At 37.2% G+C, this 20,196-nt stretch overlaps 1 protein-coding gene across 1 annotated transcript in view; it reads left to right on the top strand.

The window, feature by feature from the left end:
• Positions 1-4,006, top strand: part of LOC133631795 (cell surface hyaluronidase-like) — a 73,343-nt gene extending 69,337 nt beyond the window's left edge. Inside the window, exon 14 of the mRNA XM_062023956.1 lies at positions 2,954-4,006. Within this exon, the coding sequence (XP_061879940.1) occupies positions 2,954-3,156 (203 nt within the window). The 3' untranslated portion in view covers positions 3,157-4,006. The remainder of the gene's footprint in view (positions 1-2,953) is intronic.
• The last annotated feature ends 16,190 nt before the right edge of the window (positions 4,007-20,196 follow it).

Here is a 20,196-nt window from a genome sequence, read left to right as displayed (position 1 = left end):
CTTTATTTTTTTTTTGCAAATAATAATTAACTTAGAATTTCATGGCTGCAACACGTGCCAAAGTAGTTGGGAAAGGGCATGTTCACAACTGTGTTACATGGCCTTTCCTTTTATCAACACTCAGTAAACGTTTGGGAACTGAGGAGACACATTTTTTAAGCTTCTTAGGTGGAATTCTTTCCCATTCTTGCTTGATGTACAGTTAAGTTTTTCAACAGTCCGGGGGTCTCCGTTGTGGTATTTTAGGCTTCATAATGCGCCACACATTTTCAATGGCAGACAGGTCTGGACTAAAGGCAGGCCAGTCTAGTACCCGCACTCTTTTACTATAAAGCCACGTTGATGTAACACATGGCTTGGCATTGTCTTGCTGAAATAAGCAGGGGCGTCCATGGTAACGTTGCTTGGATGGCAACATATGTTGCTCCAAAACCTGTATGTACCTTTCAGCATCAATGGCGCCTTCACAGATGTGTAAGTTACCCATGTCTTGTGCACTAATACACCCCCATAACATCACAGATGCTGGCTTTTCAACGTTGCGCCTATAACAATCCGGATGGTTCTTTTCCTCTTTGGTCCGGAGGACACGACGTCCACAGTTTCCAAAAACAATTTGAAATGTGGACTCGTCAGACCACACAACACTTTTCCACTTTGTATCAGTCCATCTTAGATGAGCTCAGGCCCAGCGAAGCCGACGGCGTTTCTGGGTGTTGTTGATAAACGGTTTTCGCCTTGCATAGGAGAGTTTTAACTTGCACTTACAGATGTAGCGACCAATTGTAGTTACTGACAGTGGGTTTCTGAAGTGTTCCTGAGCCCATGTGGTGATATCCTTTACACACTGATATCGCTTGTTGATGCAGTACAGCCTGAGGGATCGAAGGTCACGGGCTTAGCCGCTTACGTGCAGTGATTTTTCCAGATTCTCTGAACCCTTTGATGATATTACGGACCGTAGATGGTGAAATCCCTAAATTCCTTGCAATAGCTGGTTGAGAAAGGTTTTTCTTAAACTGTTCAACAATTTGCTCACGCATTTGTTGACAAAGTGGTGACCCTCGCCCCATCCTTGTTCGTGAATGACTGAGCGTTTCATGGAATCTACTTTTATACCCAATCATGGCACCCACCTGTTCCCAATTTGCCTGTTCACCTATGGGATGTTCCAAATAAGTGTTTGATGAGCATTCCTCAACTTTATCAGTATTTGTGGCCACCTTTCCCAACTTCTTTGTCACGTGTTGCTGGCATCAAATTCTAAAGTTAATGATTATTTGCAAAAAATTTTTTTTTATCAGTTTGAACATCAAATATGTTGTCTTGTAGCATATTCAACTGAATATGGGTTGAAAATGATTTGCAAATCATTGTATTCCGTTTATATTTACTACTAACACAATTTCCCAACTCCGGATTATGCGGCGCATTAAAGGGTCATATTATATATTTTTTACTACATTTAAAAGACTTCCTTGGGGTCTACATAACATGTAATGGTGGTTCTTTGGTCAAAATGTTGCATAGATGATGTTTTATAGAACATCTTCAAGTTACTTTCTGACCGTCTCTTCAGGATGCGTCGTTTTAATTACGTGCCTCCACTTCGACGGCGTCTTTTCCGCGTCATCTTTCGGTAGTTTGTAGCGCTTCCATAGCGAACCTACTGACAGATTTAAGTTAGAACTGTATGTTACTTTGTATTAGAAATGGCAACAGCAGAGGATGAATGCCCCACAAGAAGAAAATAGAGAAAAAGAAGGAGATTACTGACTACAGACTACAAATTTCGGGATTTATGCAGATTGCATATACACATTAGCAGATACCAGAAGGTAAGAAAAGTTGGTTGCGGATCATTTTTGGGAAACAAAACGCCAGATAATATGTCTGCTAATAGGTGCCATTTTGGAGGCCTTATATACACACCATAATAATACCACATCCAAATATGCTGCCAATTTCAATGAATAAACATTTTTCAGCAAAATGTGTGTGTTTAAAAATTCAGTTTGTTAAAATACATTGTTTTAAAATTCAGTGTGAAAATTTTATTTTAAAAAAATCGATTCAGTGCAACATTTTTTTTCAAATTTCAGTGTAAAAAAAGTTCAGTGCAGACAAATTCAGTGTATAAAAAGTCAGTGTGTAAAAATTTAGTTTATAAAAATCCTGTGTCAAAATCAGTGTGTTTGTCTTTTGGTCAAAGGTTACTCTCCAAATGGGTTTATTTTGTGATTGACATCGCCTTTCCAATGTTCAATCAAAACATTTCAGTTTTTGCTGATATTACAATCAGACACTTGGCCCAACCTCTTTTGCCACTCCTCTCTCATTCCTAAAAGCAATATAATATTTGCATGTTTTTTTTGTCTCTCTTCTTGCTTTTTTCCTCCTTTCTGTAGCATCGTAAAACTTTTTCCTTTGTAAATTGATGTTATTTGGCATCTCAAATTCTTAAAAGACCTTAGCTTTTAAAATGTCAGTGTATAAACATTCAGCGTAAAAAAACAATTCACTGTAAAAAAAAATCAATGCAGAAAAATGTAGTCAAATTTTTTGAATAAAAATTCAATGTAGAAAAAAAAATCAGTATAGAAAAATTTGATGTTAAAAAACAATTCAGTGCAAAAAAAGGGGTTGCTTGTAATTAACTCTTAATTTACTGTAAGTGAATATTGAGTTTTGAGGCAACAAATAATTATTCACTGTAATTTAAAAAACGTAATTTTTAAACAGAATTTTTTTACTCAATGAAGTCATCAGCATGCTTAAAAAAAAAAAAAATCAGTTAAAAAAATTCAAATGCAAAAAAATAAAGTACATAAATTCTGTGTCAAAAATAGTTTGTGTAAAAAAGACACAAAAGAACCTCCGTAGACGTTGTCCTAATTTGATGCACAACTTGGTGTAAACGTAGCTGCACTGTCTACCCGGTCTCTCACTGCAGAGAGTCTGGCACTGTGGGCCTTCCAGGGCCGCACCCCCCATCCTCCTTGGGTCTGGCTCCTTGCGGGCCAAGGGGATGAGATCCTGGGCCTGCAGGAGCGCTACTTGCCCCTGGGTCTGGAAGCATACGGCTGCTCAGCGTCTGCAGCTCAAGACACCCGCAAAGACCTGCAGCTGCTGAAGGAAGCCACAGGACTTGAGTGAACCAATGTGAACTGCACCACCCACACAAACACACACACACACACACACACTTCTTGCACACAGAACACACACACCATGTGAACTGCTGAACTTTTTAATTTATTAACAATGGCATATATGTTGTGTTTGCCTCGGGCCTTTAAGTCAATGCACTTTTTTGTCAAGCCAAAGTCAGCGAATGGACCTTTTTTAAATGAAACACAACAAATCAAAGCACCTATTTATATTCATTACGTTGTGTGAAATGAGAACACAAATGTGATCAGAAAGAAAGGGCGCATTAGTTCCACTGAGGCTGGAGGGAGATGATGAGCAGTAGGAACAAATGAGAGAAAACATGTTCGATGGGAAGCAAAACTGGAAGGATGTAGATGCACTAAGTCAAATGTGTTCAAAGAAATGCCAACGCCTCGAAAAACACAACAACAATATTTTAAAAGGCTATTAAACAAAAGCCGATTTTTTTTTAAATAAAAGCTGTTCATACATCACATGCTTATTTAACCCTTGTGCACTCCAAACGGGCATTACGTTTTTTTAAATTTATTTAATTAATTGCATTGTGTTTTTGATTGCAGCGTCGTTGGAATAGGTTTCACACACAAAATATACACACGCTCTCTGAAGAGCCATTCGGCCTCGTTGACTCCCTTTAGAACTGTTATTTTCCATGACAACCCAATTCATCCAATTCTTTGACCGATTGAAAAACAATGTGCCAGAATGTATGGTATAATTCTCAGAGCTTTGATGAGCATAAATGAGTTAACCTGCCATTAAATTGCTGAAATGCAATAAAGATGTTCTTGGGCAGTTAATAAATACATTTAAAAAAGCATATGTGTGTGTATGTGTGTATATACTGTATATATATATATATATATATATATATATATATATATATATATATATATATATATATATATATATATATATATATATATATATATATATATATGTATGTATATCTGTATGTATGTATATGTATATATATGTATATGTAAATATATATGTATATGTGTATATATATATGTATATATATATATATGTTTATTAATTCATATATTTTTATTTTATTTAAAATATATATGTTTTATTTACAAACACACATTTTTTGTTTTATTTTTTATTAAATGTTTTTTATTGTATTGTTAATTTTATTTATATATATATATATATGTAAATTATTTTATACATCTATATAAACAGATATGTATATATTCATTAAAAAAATTACATATATATTTGGAAATAATAAACAATATATTCAAAATAAAGACATCTAATTATTTATTATTAAATGTGTTTATTGTATTTGTTATATATGTGTGATTTTTGTATGTATATGTGTGTGCGTGTATGTGTGTGTGTGTGTGTGTGTGTGTGTGTGTGTGTGTATATATAGACACACACACACATATACACACATATATATATGAGGCGGTATGGCGTAGTGGGTAGAGCGGCCGTGCCAGAAACCTGAGGGTTGCAGGTTCGCTCCCCGCCACTTGACATCCAAATTGCTGCCGTTGTGTCCTTGGGCAGGACACTTCACCCTTGCCCCCGGTGCCGCTCACACTGGTGGAAGAATGAATGATAGGTGGTGGTCGGAGGGGCATAGGCGCAAACTGGCAGCCTCGCGTCCGTCAGTCTACCCCAGGGCAGCTGTGTAGCTTACCACCACCAGGTGTGAATGAGTGATGGGTTCTCACTTCTCCGTGAGCGCTTTGAGTATCTAATAATAGAAAAGCGCGATATAAAATCTAATCCATTATTATTATTATATATATACATATATATATATATATATACACACACACAAATATATATATATGACTTGTGTAAACTCAATAAATTCAACTATTCTCGAGCTCAGTCAGCACTGTGAAACATAATAATTATTTAACAATTTAATAATTTTCAAAGCTGTAATTGCCTCAAATGTTCCACTCTGCAACTTATTTTTTTATAGAAATATTGCATATTTCGCATTTTCCCATGATAAAAACAGGTCAATAATAAAATCTAAAAAACTTCCATTTTTTTCGTTTTTATTTCCACAGACAGACCTGAAATTGATAAAACATTTCAAGCATTATAAGTAAAACAATTGCTGACTTGACACTTAAATGACTGGGTCCCTTTTGTAGCCGAGGAGTTAGTGTCAATGGTCCATTTGAAGCGTGCACAAGGGTTCAATGCCTATTTTCTTACACACAAACATGAATCTGGAGCATTTTGACTCACAAGTCTTTTAACTGGAACACTCCTGTGATCACAGTGCAGCTGCAACAAAAAATAAGCACCTTTTTCTTTTTCTTTTTCTTTTTTATTTAAACAAGTGGACTTCTTTGTGCGTGTCCTGGAGTTGGTGGCGTTAAGTGCAGGTCGCATGTGCAGTAAAAATAAAAAATACTATCACCCTTTCTACCTTATTGAATGATATATACATGTACGGTGATACAGGCGTATGTTGAGGATTATTTAGCAGCCTTGGACCTATCAAAAAGGCCTTTTGGATGTGAGCAGGGCTCCCCCACTGAGCGATTTGTGACTGTGTGTGAAAATATGACTGATTTTATATATATATATACACATATATAAATGTGTATGTATATATGTGTGTATATATGTATGTATATGTGTACTGTACATATGTATGTATATATATATATGCACACTGTATATATACAGTACATATATATGTATATATATATATATATATACAGTATAATATATATACTTGTGTATATATATATTTATATGTGCATGTATATGTGTATATAAATGCATGTATATATATGTGTGTATATATATATACAGTATAATATGTATATGTATGTATATTTATGTACATGTATGCATATATTTATATATATATATATACGTATATATACACACGCAGTATATGTGTGGCCTTGTAACCGCTCGACTGTTTGGAAGTCCATCAGAGAAAAATAGCCTTTTTGTAAGTCGAGTGTATTTGAAGTCATTCTCTACATTTACTGGACAAACTGCTTGTTAATAGTGACTGTTTTTTTTAAATTTTTTATAACCAACATGGATAGCTGAAATAAACATGTATGCTTTGTGATAAATGACCTGCTTCATCACTGGCTGTTATCATTGTGAGCACAAGGTTTCACTTAAAAAAATAAATAAATAAAAATACCACTCCACTTAAACTTAAAGACTGCATAAGTCCGATCCAGATGATTAATAATCAATAGATGAGTGTTTTTTTACAGCTACCGTTGTTCTCTGTTTGACTCGTTTCACTTGATCAAACCTTTTCTAACATTCCACACTACAAAATAAAAGTATGTATGATTCCTGCTGATTTCATATCGGCTCAATAACAAAAATAATAGAATATAATAGATGCAACTCGGTTGGTAGAGCGGCCGTGCCAGCAACTTGAGGGTTCCAGGTTCGATCCCCGCTTCCGCCATCCTAGTCACTGCCGTTGTGTCCTTGGGCAAGACACTTTACCCACCTGCTCCCAGTGCCACCCACACTGGTTTAAATGTAACTTAAATATTGGGTTTCACTATGTAAAGCGCTTTGAGTCACTAGAGAAAAAGCGCTATGTAAAAATAATGCACACACACAAATTCTGTGTGTTATTTCCCCTGAATGGTCGCCATAAACAAGGTTTGTTTGCATATTACTTTAAATAAGCTGAATTATTTTGTCAACGGAGCAGGAAAAAAAAGTTTTTTACTGGCGGAATAATTTAAAGTTTATTTTAAGTAATGTATCTCAGGTTTTAGTATATATTGGTCTTAAAACTTGAGAGGAAAAATATATATATCTTGATTTCAAATACAAACCTTGCTTGGTTTTATTTTTTTATTTTATTTTGTACTGAGCAGCCAGGACACAGTTGTGTGTAAATTAGCGGTGTCAAACTCGTTTTCACTGAGGGCCCATCGCAGAATTATTTATTATTATATATATTTTTCATGTACGCTGATTTACTGTAAAAAACGGGCAGTTCAGTTGCCAAAATTTTACCGTAGAGTGTACGATGTTTTTTTAGTTTTGTTTTACAATATATACTGTCAATATAAAAACGATGCAACAATTTTTTTGAATACATTTTTTTTAATTGTAAAATTCTGGCAACTCAGCCCCCAAAACATATTTTTACAGTGTACAATGAATAACCTGCTTTAAAATCATGAGTCAAGCCAATATTTAAGTGTTTATTTTTATTTAAGTTTAAAAGATATGAAATTGCATGCAGTGCATGTATTCTTTCTGTCAAAATGGAAAATTGAACACATTTAGTAAATAAAAATACATTATTTGCGGGCCGTATACAATTATGTGACCGGCCAGAATTATTTATTATTATGTATATTTTTTATGTACACTGTAAAAAAAATAAAAAAAATAGATTAGTTGCCAAAATGTTGCCGCAAATTAAGTGTTTTTTTTTTACAATATACAAAACCCCAAACCAGTGAAGTTGGCACGTTGTGTAAATTGTAAATAAAAACAGAATACAATGATTTGCAAATCTTTTTCAACATATATTCAATCCAATCAATCAATGTTTATTTATATAGCCCTAAATCACAAGTGTCTCAAAGGGCTGCACCAGCCACAACGACATCCTCTGTTCAGATCCCACATCAGGGCAAGGAAAAACTCAACCCAATGGGACAATGAGAAACCTTGGAGAGGACCGCAGATGTGAGGACCCCCGCCCCTTAGGGCGACCGGTGCAATGGACGTCGAGTGGATCTAGCACAGTGGTTCTTAACCTGGGTTCGGTGAGTCGGGTTCAGGGGTTCGGCGCAGGTCAAAACACACCCGACTCATCGTGTAAATAAAAACTTCTCCCTATCTGCGTATTATGGATACGGCAACAGCAGAAGTCACACTGATTTGCAAGTGTGTAATTTGTTGTGAGTTTATGCACTGTGTTGGTTTTGTTCTTTGAACAAGGTAATGTTCATGCACGGTTCATTTTGTGCACCAGTAAAAAAAGTTGGTAACACTTTAGTATGGGGAACATATTCACCATTAATTATTTGCTTATTAACATGCAAATTAGTAACATATTGGCTCTTAACTAGTCATTATTAAGTACTTATTAATGCCTTATTCGGCATGGCCTTATTATAACCTTAACCCTGGCCCTAACCCTCTAACCCTAACCCTAACCAAATAACTCTAAATTAAGTCTGTGTTACTTAGAATATGTTCCCCATATTAAAGTGTTACCAACAACATATAACTGTCTTGAATTTAAAAAAAATTTTTATTTTTTTTTCACTACAGAAGTGTTCGGTGAATGCGCATATGAAACTGGTGGGGTTCGGTACCTCCAACAAGGTTAAGAACCACTGAGCTAGCATAATATTGTGAGAGTCTAGTCCATAGTGTATCTAACATAATAGTGAGAGTCCAGTCCATAATGGGGCCAGCAGGAGACCATCCCGAGTGGAGACAGGTCACCAGCGCAGAGACGTCCCCAACCGATGCACAGGCGAGCGGTCCACCCCGGGTCCCGACTTTGGACAGCCAGCGCTTTATCCGTGGCCACCAAACCTGTGCCCCCCCCCCCCACACACACCACAAGGGAGAGGGGGGCAGAGCAGAAAAGAAACAGCAGATCAACTGGTCTAAAAGGGGGGTCTATTTAAAGGCTAGAGCAGGGGTGCTCACACTTTTTCTGCAGGCGAGCTACTTTTCAATTGATCAAGTCATGGGGATCAACCTCATTCATATATATAATTTATATTTACTTATTTATGAAATATATGTTTTTGTTAACAAGTTAAAGGTGTTTAATGATAATGCAAGCATGTTTAACACATCTAGTTAATATTGTTAATAAATTAAAGGTGTTTAATGATAATACAAGAATGTTTAATACATATAGTTAATATTGTTAACATGTTAAAGGTGGGCAGCACGGTGGAAGAGGGGTTAGTGCGTCTGCCTCACAATACGAAGGTCCTGGGTAGTCGTGAGTTCAATCCCGGGATCGGGATCTTTCTGTGTGGAGTTTGCATGTTCTCCCCGTGACTGCGTGGGTTCCCTCCGGGTACTCCGCCTTCCTCCCACCTCCAAAGACATGCACCTGGGGATAGGTTGATTGGCAACACTAAATTGGCCCTAGTGTGTGAATGTGAGTGTTGTCTGTCTATCTGTGTTGGCCCTGCGATGAGGTGGCGACTTGTCCAGGGTGTACCCCGCCTTCCGCCCGAGTGTAGCTGAGATAGGCTCCAGCGACCCTGAAGGGAATAAGCGGTAGAAAATGGATGGATGGATGTTAAAGGTGTTTAAAGATAATGCAAGCATGTTTAACACATATAGTTAATATTGTTAACAAGTTAAAGGTGTTTAATGATAATACAAGCATGTTTAAGACATAGTTAATATTGTTAACAAGTTAAAGATGTTTAAAGATAATACAAGCATGTTTAACACATATAGTTAATATTGTTAACAAGTTAAAAGTGTTTAATGATAATACAAGCATGTTTAACACATATAGTTAATATTGTTAACAAGTTAAAAGTGTTTAATGATAATACATGCATGTTTAACCCATACAGTAAATATTGTTAACAAGTTAAAGGTGTTTAATGTTAATACATGCATGTTTAACACATATAGATTCCTTTCTTTCATGAAGACAAGAATATAAGTTGGTGTATTACCTGATTCTGATGACTTGCATTGATAGGAATCAGACAGTGGTGCTGATAACGTCCGCATTTTCAAAAAAAGTCCTCCTTTCTGTCCAATACCACATGAAAGTGGTTGGTTTTTGGCATCTTATTTGTCCAGCTTCCGTACTTCTTTGTATACACTTTACAAGAAATACATTGGCGGCAAACTCCGTAGCTTGCTAGTTTGTGCACGCCAGCTTTCTGAGACTCTTATGTTGTTAGTGCAGGCAGGATGAAGCAGCGCTTTTATTGTGAAGGCAGGAACTGTGCAGTCTGTCTTTGGAGTTTTGACGACAGGTACGGCGCCAGAGTCTGTTGAAATAAAAAGTGTTTCTCGCCTTCCTGTCGGTAATTTTTTCTTAATAATGAGCTGGCAGCAGCCAGCGTCATCTCAGAAGACCCTCGGGTGCCGTGAATGTCAATCAAGTGACGAAAGTGATGTCATAGTGAAGATTTATGATCGCTCATTTTTAGGACTATTTTTTAATGCCTGGCTGGCGAACGACTGACACACCCTCTGCGATCGACCGGTAGCTCGCGATCTAAGTAATGAGCACCCCTGGGCTAGAGTATACAAATGAGTTTTAAGATGGGACTTAACTGCTTCTACTGAGGTAGCATCTCTAACTGTTACCGGGAGGGCATTCCAGAGATCTGGAGCCCGAATAGAAAACGCTCTATAGCCTGCAGACTTTTTTTGGGCTCTGGGAATCACTAATAAGCCGGAGTTCTTTGAACGCAGATTTCTTGCCGGGACATATGGTACAATACAATCAGCAAGATAGGCAGGAGCTTGACCGTGTAGTATTTTATACGTAAGTAGTAAAACCTTAAAGTCACATCTTAAGTGCACAGGAAGCCAGTGCAAGTGAGCCAGTATAGGCGTAATATGATCAAACTTTCTTGTTCTTGTCAAAAGTCTGGCAGCCTCATTTTGTACCAACTGTAATCTTTTAATGCTAGACATAGGGAGGCCCGAAAATAATACGTTACAGTAATCGAGACGAGACGTAACGAACGCTTGAATAATGATCTCAGCGTCGCCAGTGGACAAAATGGAATTAATTTTAGCGATATTACGGAGATGAAAGAAGGCCGTTTTAGTAACACTCTTAATGTGTGACTTAAACGAGAGAGTTGGGTCGAAGATAATACCCAGATTCTTTACCGAGTCGCCTTGTGTAATTGTTTGGTTGTCAAATGTTAAGGTGGTATTATTAAATAGATGTCGGTGATAAGAGTTAAACCAAGACAAGGCTAAGTCTGACCTACCAATACATGTTTTGATACGCTCTAATAAAATATTATGATCGACGGTATCGAAAGCGGCGCTAAGATCAAGAAGCAGCAACATAGATGACGCATCAGAATCCATCGTTAGCGATAGATCATTAGTCATTTTTGCGAGGGCTGTCTCCGTAGAGTGATTTGCCCTGAAACCGGATTGAAAGGGTTCACAGAGATTGTTAGACGCTAAGTGTTCATTTAGCTGCTGTGCAACAATTTTTTCGAGAATTTTCGAAATAAACGGAAGGTAGGACACCGGCCGGTAGTTTACCATGAGTTTAGGATCGAGGTTAGGTCTTTTGAGTAGAGGATGAATAACTGTCATGTCTGTGTTAATCATGTTTTTGTTTTGCTTGGGTTTTGGGCTCTTTTTTTAGTTCCTGGTTGCACTTCCTTGTTTGGTTTGGTTTCCATGGTCACCCATTAGTTTTCACCTGTCTTGTCACGCACCTGTTTCACATCCTCATGTCACGCACCTGTCTCACGTTTTCACTAATCATGTCACCAGTATTTAAGGCCATTGTTGCCAGGCAGTCGGTCGGCCTGGCGACATCACTCTGTTCACCCTCATGATCCATGCTGCTCTTCCTTTTGCCCCTCTTGTCATGTCAAGTAAGTTTTGTTATTGTTCATAGTTTTTGCCTTTGTGCTAGTGTTTTGTTTTCATAGTCTAGTTTTGTACTTCCGCCATTGTGCGCGCCTTTTGTTTTCATAGTCAAGTTTTTTCCCTCCGCTGTGAGCGCTTTTTATTTATCCCCTTTTGAGCCTTTTTTGAGTTAATATATTAAACATGTCCTCACCTGCACGCCACGTTTGGTCCAATTCCTTTGCACCACGGGAGAACAAACCACGCCACAGACCAAGTCTTGACAATAACCACTTTTTTGAATGCTAGGGGAACAGTGCCGGAGGAAAGTGATACGTTTATAATATTTAACACTGATGGACCTAATAATACAAACAGTTCCTTGATAAGTTTCCCAGGAAGTGGGTCAAGTAAACATGTTGTTTGTTTTATCCCACTTACACGCCGTAGCAATTCCTCTAATGTTATTTCATCAAAAATAGAGAGACTATTTTGGAGGGCAGTGTCCGTCGTATATACAGTCGTATCTGTGTTAATAGAACCCAGTTGTAGCTGAGATGCATTGTCTTTAATCTCCTTTCTAATGAGTTCAATTTTCTTATTAAAGAAATTCATAAAGTCATCTGCCGAGTGGGTGGAGCTATTGGGAGGAGGCCCTTGTTGGGTTAGCGATGCTACTGTACTGAACAAATATTTAGGATCGTTTTTGTTGAGGCGGATGAGATTTGAGAAATATTTAGCTTTAGCTAAGGTAAGCATGCGTTTATAAATGATTAAACTATCACTCCATGCTTGATGGAAAACCTCAAGTTTAGTCGCGCTCTTTGCGTTCCAGCTTTCTACATGATAATTTAAGAGCTCTAGTTTCTTCTGTAAACTGAACTGCCTAAGTGCTTGATTTTATACACCGGGCCAAGTGATTAGGACACCTGATTCTCATCATTTGGATGGGTGGCCAAATACTTTTGGCAATATAGTGTATGTTGCTCCAAAACCTGTATGTACCTTTCTGCATTAATGGTGCCTTCACAGATGTGTAAGTTACCCATGCCTTGGGCACTAATACACCCCCATACCATCACAGATGTTGGCTTTTGAACTTTGCGCCTATAACAATCCGGATGGTCCTTTTCCTTTTTGGTCCGGAGGACACGACGTCCATAGTTTCCCAAAACAATTGGAAATGTGGACTCGTCAGACCACAGAACACTTTTACACTTTGCATCAGTGTATCTTAGATGAGCTCAGGCCCAGGGAATCCGGCGGCGTTTCTGGGTGTTGTTGATAAATGGCTTTCGCTTTGCGTATTAAAGTTTTAACTTGCACTTACAGATGTAGAGACGAACTGTAGTTACTGACAGTGGTTTTCTGAAGTGTTCCTGAGCCCATGTGGTGATATCATTTACACACTGATGTCACTTTTTGATGCAGTACCGCCTGAGGGTTCGAGGGTCTGTAATATCATCGCTTACATGCAGTGATTTCTCCAGATTCTCTGAACCTTTTGATGATATTACGGACCGTAGATGGTGAAATCCCTGAATTCCTTGCAATAGCTCGTTGAGAAATGTTGTTCTTAAACTGTTCGACAATTTGCTCACGCATTTGTTCACAAAGTGGTGACCCTCGCCCCATCCTTGTTTGTGAATGACTGAACATTTCATGGAAGCTGCTTTTATACCCAATCATGGCACCCACCTGTTCCCAATTAGCCTGTTCACCTGTGGGATGTTCCAAATAAGTGTTTGATGAGCATTCCTCCACTTTCTCAGTCTTTTTTGCCACTTGTGTCAGCTTTTTTGAAACATGTTGCAGGCATCAAATTCCAAATAAGGTAATATTTGCAAAAAATTACAAAGTTTTACAGTTCAAACGTTAAGTATCTTGTCTTTGCAGTCTATTCAATTGAATATAGGTTAAAAAGGATTTGCAAATCATTGTATTTTGTTTTTATTTACCATTTACACAACGTGCTAACTTCACTGGTTTTGGGTTTTGTATACTGGAAATAAAAAGCACCTCTCTTTTTATTGTAAAATCTACGGTTGTTGTTGTTTTTATTGTGCATCACTGTAAATGGGAAAAAACGATGCAATCAATCAATCAATCAATCAATCAATCAATGTTTATTTATATAGCCCTAAATCACAAGTGTCTCAAAGGGCTGTACAAGCCACAACGACATCCTCGGTACAGAGCCCACATAATGTTATTTGTTTTTGTTTTATTACGATTCTGGCAACTGAGCTACCAAAAATCATGTTTACAGTGTACAATTCGATGAATAACTTGCTTTAAAAGTCAATATTTACGTATTTATTTGTATTTTAACAAAAACATTTTTAGAGTGTATGATCATATTTGCTGTGATATTATTTAAAGTTTAAAAGGTATGAAATTGCATGTGTTTTTTTCTGTCAAAATGGAAAGTTGAAGACATTTGGTAAATTAAAAAGACAAAATATTCCCAGGCAGATAAAATGATGCGGCCTTGATTGTGACACCTGTGCTGTAAATCCTCCCTCAGTGTGTTCATTTTTCTCTTCTATGGTCATGGTCACTTTAGTGGGATGACGTCACAGAAACAAAATATATCAATCAAGTTCCTCCACTACACCGGGGGTCAGCAACCCGCGGCCCTCGATCCGCATGCGGCTCTTCAGTGCCGCCCTAGTGGCTCCCTGGAGCATTTTTAAAAAATAATTGAAAATGGAAAAACATGGGGTGGAAAATAATTGTTTTGTTTTAGTATGTTTTTTGTTTGAGGACAAACATGACACAAACCTTCCCAATTGTTAGAAAGCCCACTGTTTAATATGTTTGTGTGCATGCTTCACTGATGACAGTGTTTGGTGAACATCGTTTTGTCCTACTAATTTCGGCGGTTCTTGAACTCACCATAGTGTGGACTGTGACGCAACAGTTTGTTTACATGTAAAATCTTCTGGTCAGTGCATGACTGCAAGCTAAACAATGCTAACATGCTATTTAGGCTACGTACATATTGCATCATTATGCCTCACGTGTAGGTATATTTGAGCTAATTTAATATCCTTTACGTTTATCCTCTTTGTATATAATTTAGTTTTGCATGTCTCATGACACATTATCTGTATGTAATATTGGCTGCATTTCAGAGAGTTGTTTGTGTGCCATGTTGTTCCAGACCACAGCAAACATTACCTAGCTTGCCAAAGATTGTAGTAAATCTATTAAAAGAAGTCAGCCTGTCGTTTCCTTTAACTTGGACACACACATCAATACCTTTGGCCAGTAATTTCCAGGAGTTATCTCACCTTCTGAGTAGTCTCTGATTTACTTATGCTTTCTAATGTGTGGAATGAATAATACATTTCAACATTTCTGTCAACATTTCTGCGACACGTAGTAATTTTGATAGTAGGCTGTTATAGCTAATATAGACACTTACGTCTTGTGTTGCCTTCATTATAAGACTTATATACAGCTTTTAATTTTTCGCGGCTCCAGACAGATTTGTTTTTTGTATTTTTGGTCCAACATGGTTCTTTCAACGTTCAGCACTAAACTTTACTAAAATCTCATTAAAATGTTTTTTTTATTATTTTTGCACTTCCCTTGTTTTGCCGCTAGGGGGCGGCCTGACGCCTACTACACATGACTATTATTGTGTAGGACAAGTGTAAAGACATGAGATTATATGAAGAAGAAGAATTGGATGTGCTTCCAAAACAAAAAGGTGTATGATGAGAATAGGAACAAATCCAATACAGATCACTTTTAGATGTCCCTGACAGTAAATACAATCAAATTCTTATTTTCCATCAATGATTTACATTTTTTACCATTTCTCATCTGTCGTTGCTTTAGCAATCAGTCATCGGTGTTATTGCCTTAACTTTTTTTTTTATCCTCTCACTTTATGTTGTTGCTTCTTAATTACTGCTTCGGAATTGTGTAACACAGAGTTTTAACCGTGCAAACACAATTAGAGAAATGCCAAGGCTAAAAATAAGTTGTGTAATATTGTGTGTGTGTGTGTGTGTGTGTGTGTGTGGGTGGCTGCACTTACAGTATGGGCCCTCACGCCGTCTTCATGTGTATTCCTTTGCTTAAAAGGAAGAAAAACAACTTTATTATAATAACGAGGACCAGAGGCCTCCACACTATTAATGTCCAAGTGCAGTGTTGTTGTTTTTTTTACTCTTTGAAATAAACATGAGTGTACAGTAGTTAACAAAATAAAGCCTTTTTAAGTGGACACGCTCCTCTTTATTATGAAACGGTCAAATAATGCAACTCTCCCCGTCCGAATATGACAAGGGAAAAAGTTGCAATTCATTACAATACAAGAAAAGTGTAATGCAATATGTGTTATTACTTGTAAATATATATATATATATATATATATATATATATATATATATATATATATATATATATATATATATATATATATATATATATATTGAAATGAATATTTTCATAGCATAGTTATTGAAATATATTTATTAATTAGGAAGTCAAATAAAACTAGATAAGGCAATTCCTGAAGAAATTGCGTGTGAATTCTCCAATACTGAAGTTGAACTGAAATGCTGACAGAATGTAGTATGAATGTAAGAATGGTTTGAATGTTGAAGAGTTTGAATTTCCAGAAAAAAACAGAATATGGTTTGGAACTTGGGAAAGTGTTAGTTTGAATGTCCAGGATGAGTGGTATGTGTTGATGTTGCAATGGTTTGAATAGGTAGAAAAATGTGGGAATTGTGCAACTTGAAAAATGTCCCATTCATTTCAATGGAAACTTCCTGGAACTTTAGGAATGTTGGGAAAAGCGGGATTTTTAAAAAATGATTAAGATCATGAATGTCCTGAATGAGCTCAAGTGGTTGATGTTGAAATTGTTTAAATCGGTCAAGAAATGTTGAATTGGTAACAGTTTTTAATTGAGAAATTCCTGGAATTTTTCTAGTTCCTTAACCAACTTGGTTTTTGTCCTGAATATGAGGAGTGTTGTGACGGTGGAACGGTTGAAATGGGTTGGAAAAATGTGAAAGGAGTAGTCGAGTTTTAAAAAAGAAGGGTGGAAATAGATTACCAAAAAACGGGAATTCCTGGAAATGTGTTGATTGTGGAAACATGGTAGTTTGAATGTCCAGGATGAGTGGAATGTGTTGAAGGTGGAAAAATGTGGGAATTGTGGAAGTTTGAAAAATTGACAATTCAATGGGGGAATTATGGGAAATCCGGGAATTTTTTTAGAATTGTGGAAGTAGAGCACACAATTCCTGAACAGGCTGAATATTTTGAAGTTGAAACAGTTTGAATTAGATGACAAATGTGGGAATTGTGGAACTTTGAAGAATGTCCTATTCAAAAAATTTGGGAATTTCAGGAAAAGAGGGAATTTTTTTGAAAATGCTAAACTACTTGTTGTACTTATGGTCTGAATGAGTTGAAATGGTTGGTGTTGGAATTTTTCAAATCGGTCGAGAAATGTTGAGGAAGTAACATTTTTAATTGAAAAATGGTATTAAGGAATTTCGGGAAAACCGGGAATTTTTCCAGTTCGAAAAACGACTTCGTTTTTTGTCCTGATTAAGAGGAATGTTTGGACGGTGGAAAGGTTGAAGTGGGTTGAAAAATGTGGGAAGAGTAGTCACCAGAAAAAAGGGTCAAAAAAGGGTTTGAAAAAATGGGAATTCTGGGAATTCCTGGAATTTTTTAGAACTCTGAAAAATTATAGTTTGAATGTCCAGAATAGTTGAAGGTTGAATGGTGTGAAAAATGTGGAAATGGTGGAAATTTGAAAAATGGCCAATTCATTTTGAATGGGAAAAATGTCCCAGAAAATCTGGAATTCTGGGAAATCTGTGAATTTTTGGAATTTTTCTGGGGAAAGCCCACGATTCCTGAATAGGATGAACAGTTGAAGTTGGACGGGTTTGAATCGGATGTAAAATGTGGAAGGTAGAGCGCGCCAAAATCGGGAGAAGAAGAAGAAGAAAAAGTTGAATAAATAGAAGAATTTTGGTGTAGACAACCACATGTGTGAATGTTTGGAGCATCGCTCTGGCTGCAGTGCCCTCTGCTGGTTGTTCAGGGGAGTGTGTAGGTCACATTTATTTGTGCATCTGGTTTATGGAAGGAATGTCTCATCGACACAAAAGCAAAAAAGCGATCCACATATGCAAATTCAATACAAATACAAATACAAAATGAAGCATATTTATATTCAAATCTCAAAAATATATTTACAAATACACGTTTATTTATACAAATTCTTAATTTATTTGTATGTCACATTTTTATATTTACAAAGTTTATTTGTATATATTTTCAAATCACAAAAATATATTCACAAACACGTGTTCATTTATACAAATGATCTATTTGTATATCACATTTATATTTGTATTTGTATATTTATTAATATATGCATATGTATTAATATCATATTGATATATATAAGTTAATGTGAGACAATTCTACTTCCATAGAGAAGTCAACATCAAAAATATGAATTGCTAATTATTGGACTATGTTGCCCCCCCAAACTCCCCACACTAGGTGTTAAATGGTTTGATCGGTTCCAGTCGACTCCCTGCTGACTCTCGGTGAAGGTGCTCCTGAATAATTAAACAATTCCGACTGCCTTGTCGGGGGTCCGTTGCCATGACGACCCCTCCTCCGGAGTCCCTCTCTGTCGTGGGGCGTGTAAATCTGCCGTCTGCTTAATGTCACCCCAACAGCGAGCGTTGAGCCGCTGCACAAAGAGGTGTGGCCACCGGGGGGCAGGTTAACCAGGGGTGACCAAACCACGGCCCGGGGGTCAAGTGAAGCCCACCAGGAACCTGGCCCTTTAAATATCTGACAATCTGATTGCTTCGAATTCGCGCCCCCATATTGTGGAGAACGCCAGTAAATCTGGTCAACGTCCATGAATTGTGATTTGAAGTACATTTTAGCACAGTATTTACATATACTGTAAGAACACAAGGTCGCACATAACACAACCTACTCACGGAACTTGGTGGATAGTAAAAAAAAACATGTCCATGCACCATACATAATGCAAAACTACACCCATTTAAATCCATTACAATGCATATGGGAAAAATTAAAAACACTCTTTCCACACTTATGCATGTCGAACTTTCACATATTCTTAATATCCAATTATAGTAATTGTCAATTATATATCCATTATATTAATATATTATGTGTACTATATATATATATATATATATATATATATATATATATATATATATATATATATATATATATATATATATATATATATATATATATATATATATATGTATTTTTGACCACTCCTATTGACAAAATTGGTGCAGTTCATCTACATTTGTTGGTTTTCCGACATGGACTTGTTTCTTCAGCATTGTCCACACATTTAAGTCAGGACTTTGGGAAGGCCATTCTAAAACCTTAATCCTAGCCTGATTGTGTTTGGGGTCATTGTCCTGTTGGAACACCCAACTGCGCCCAAGACCCAACCTCCGGGCTGATGATTTTAGGTTGTCCTGAAGAATTTGGAGGTAATCTTCCTTTTTCATTGTCCCATTTAAAGCACCAGTTCCATTGGCAGCAAAACAGGCCCCGAGCATAATACTACCACCACCATGTTTGACGGTAGGTCTGGTGTTCCTGGGATTAAAGGCCTCACCTTGTCTCTTCCAAACATATTGCTGGGTATTGTTTACCTGACTCTCGCCAGACCCTTGTAGTTCGCTGAGCTCCACACAAGGATCTGGGCTCGAGGGCATTGCAAACTCCTTCAAGATAGCAAAAAATAATGAACCAATCAGGATCGCTGGGCAGGATTTCATAAATGTGATGTAGCGCCGAAACAACTGTTTGATCCAATATTTCGGCTGTTCTGTTTTGGATTTCGCTCTCATCAGCGTCACAGATTGATTTCGATGTGAGTGGTTGAAGTAGCACGTCATTCAAGATAACGGACAAGTGGTTTATCCAATCACACACAATGATGTTTTTACAATGCCCTGCCTTCTGAAATACATCTCCTATTGAGAAGTCCCAGATCAACGTGTGGAGCTCAGCCAACTACAAGGATCTGGCGAGAGTTAGATTAGGGTATAAGAACTTTCCTCCAGAAGGTCTTATCTTTGTTCATGGGATGTCAGATGAAACAAAAATTGAGCTGTTTGGCCACAATACCCAGCAATATGTTTGGAGGAGAAAAGGTAAGGCCTTCAATCCCAGGAACACCATGCCTACCGTCAAGCATGGTGGTGGTAGTATTATGCTCTGGGGCCTGTTTTGCTGCCAATGGAACTGGTGCTTTACAGAGAGTAAATGGGACAATGAAAAATGAGGATTACCTCCAAATTCTTCAGGACAACCTACAATCATCAGCCCGGAGGTTGGGTCTTGGGCGCAGTTGGGTGTTCCAACAGGACAATGACCCCAAACACACGTCAAAAGTGGTAAAGGAATGGCTAA

Source organism: Entelurus aequoreus, linkage group LG17 (genome assembly GCF_033978785.1).
Source record: "Entelurus aequoreus isolate RoL-2023_Sb linkage group LG17, RoL_Eaeq_v1.1, whole genome shotgun sequence".
In the NCBI taxonomy this organism is placed as follows: domain Eukaryota; kingdom Metazoa; phylum Chordata; class Actinopteri; order Syngnathiformes; family Syngnathidae; genus Entelurus; species Entelurus aequoreus.
The sequence above is the reverse complement of the archived record's forward strand: the minus strand, read 5'-3'. Positions and strand labels throughout refer to the sequence as shown.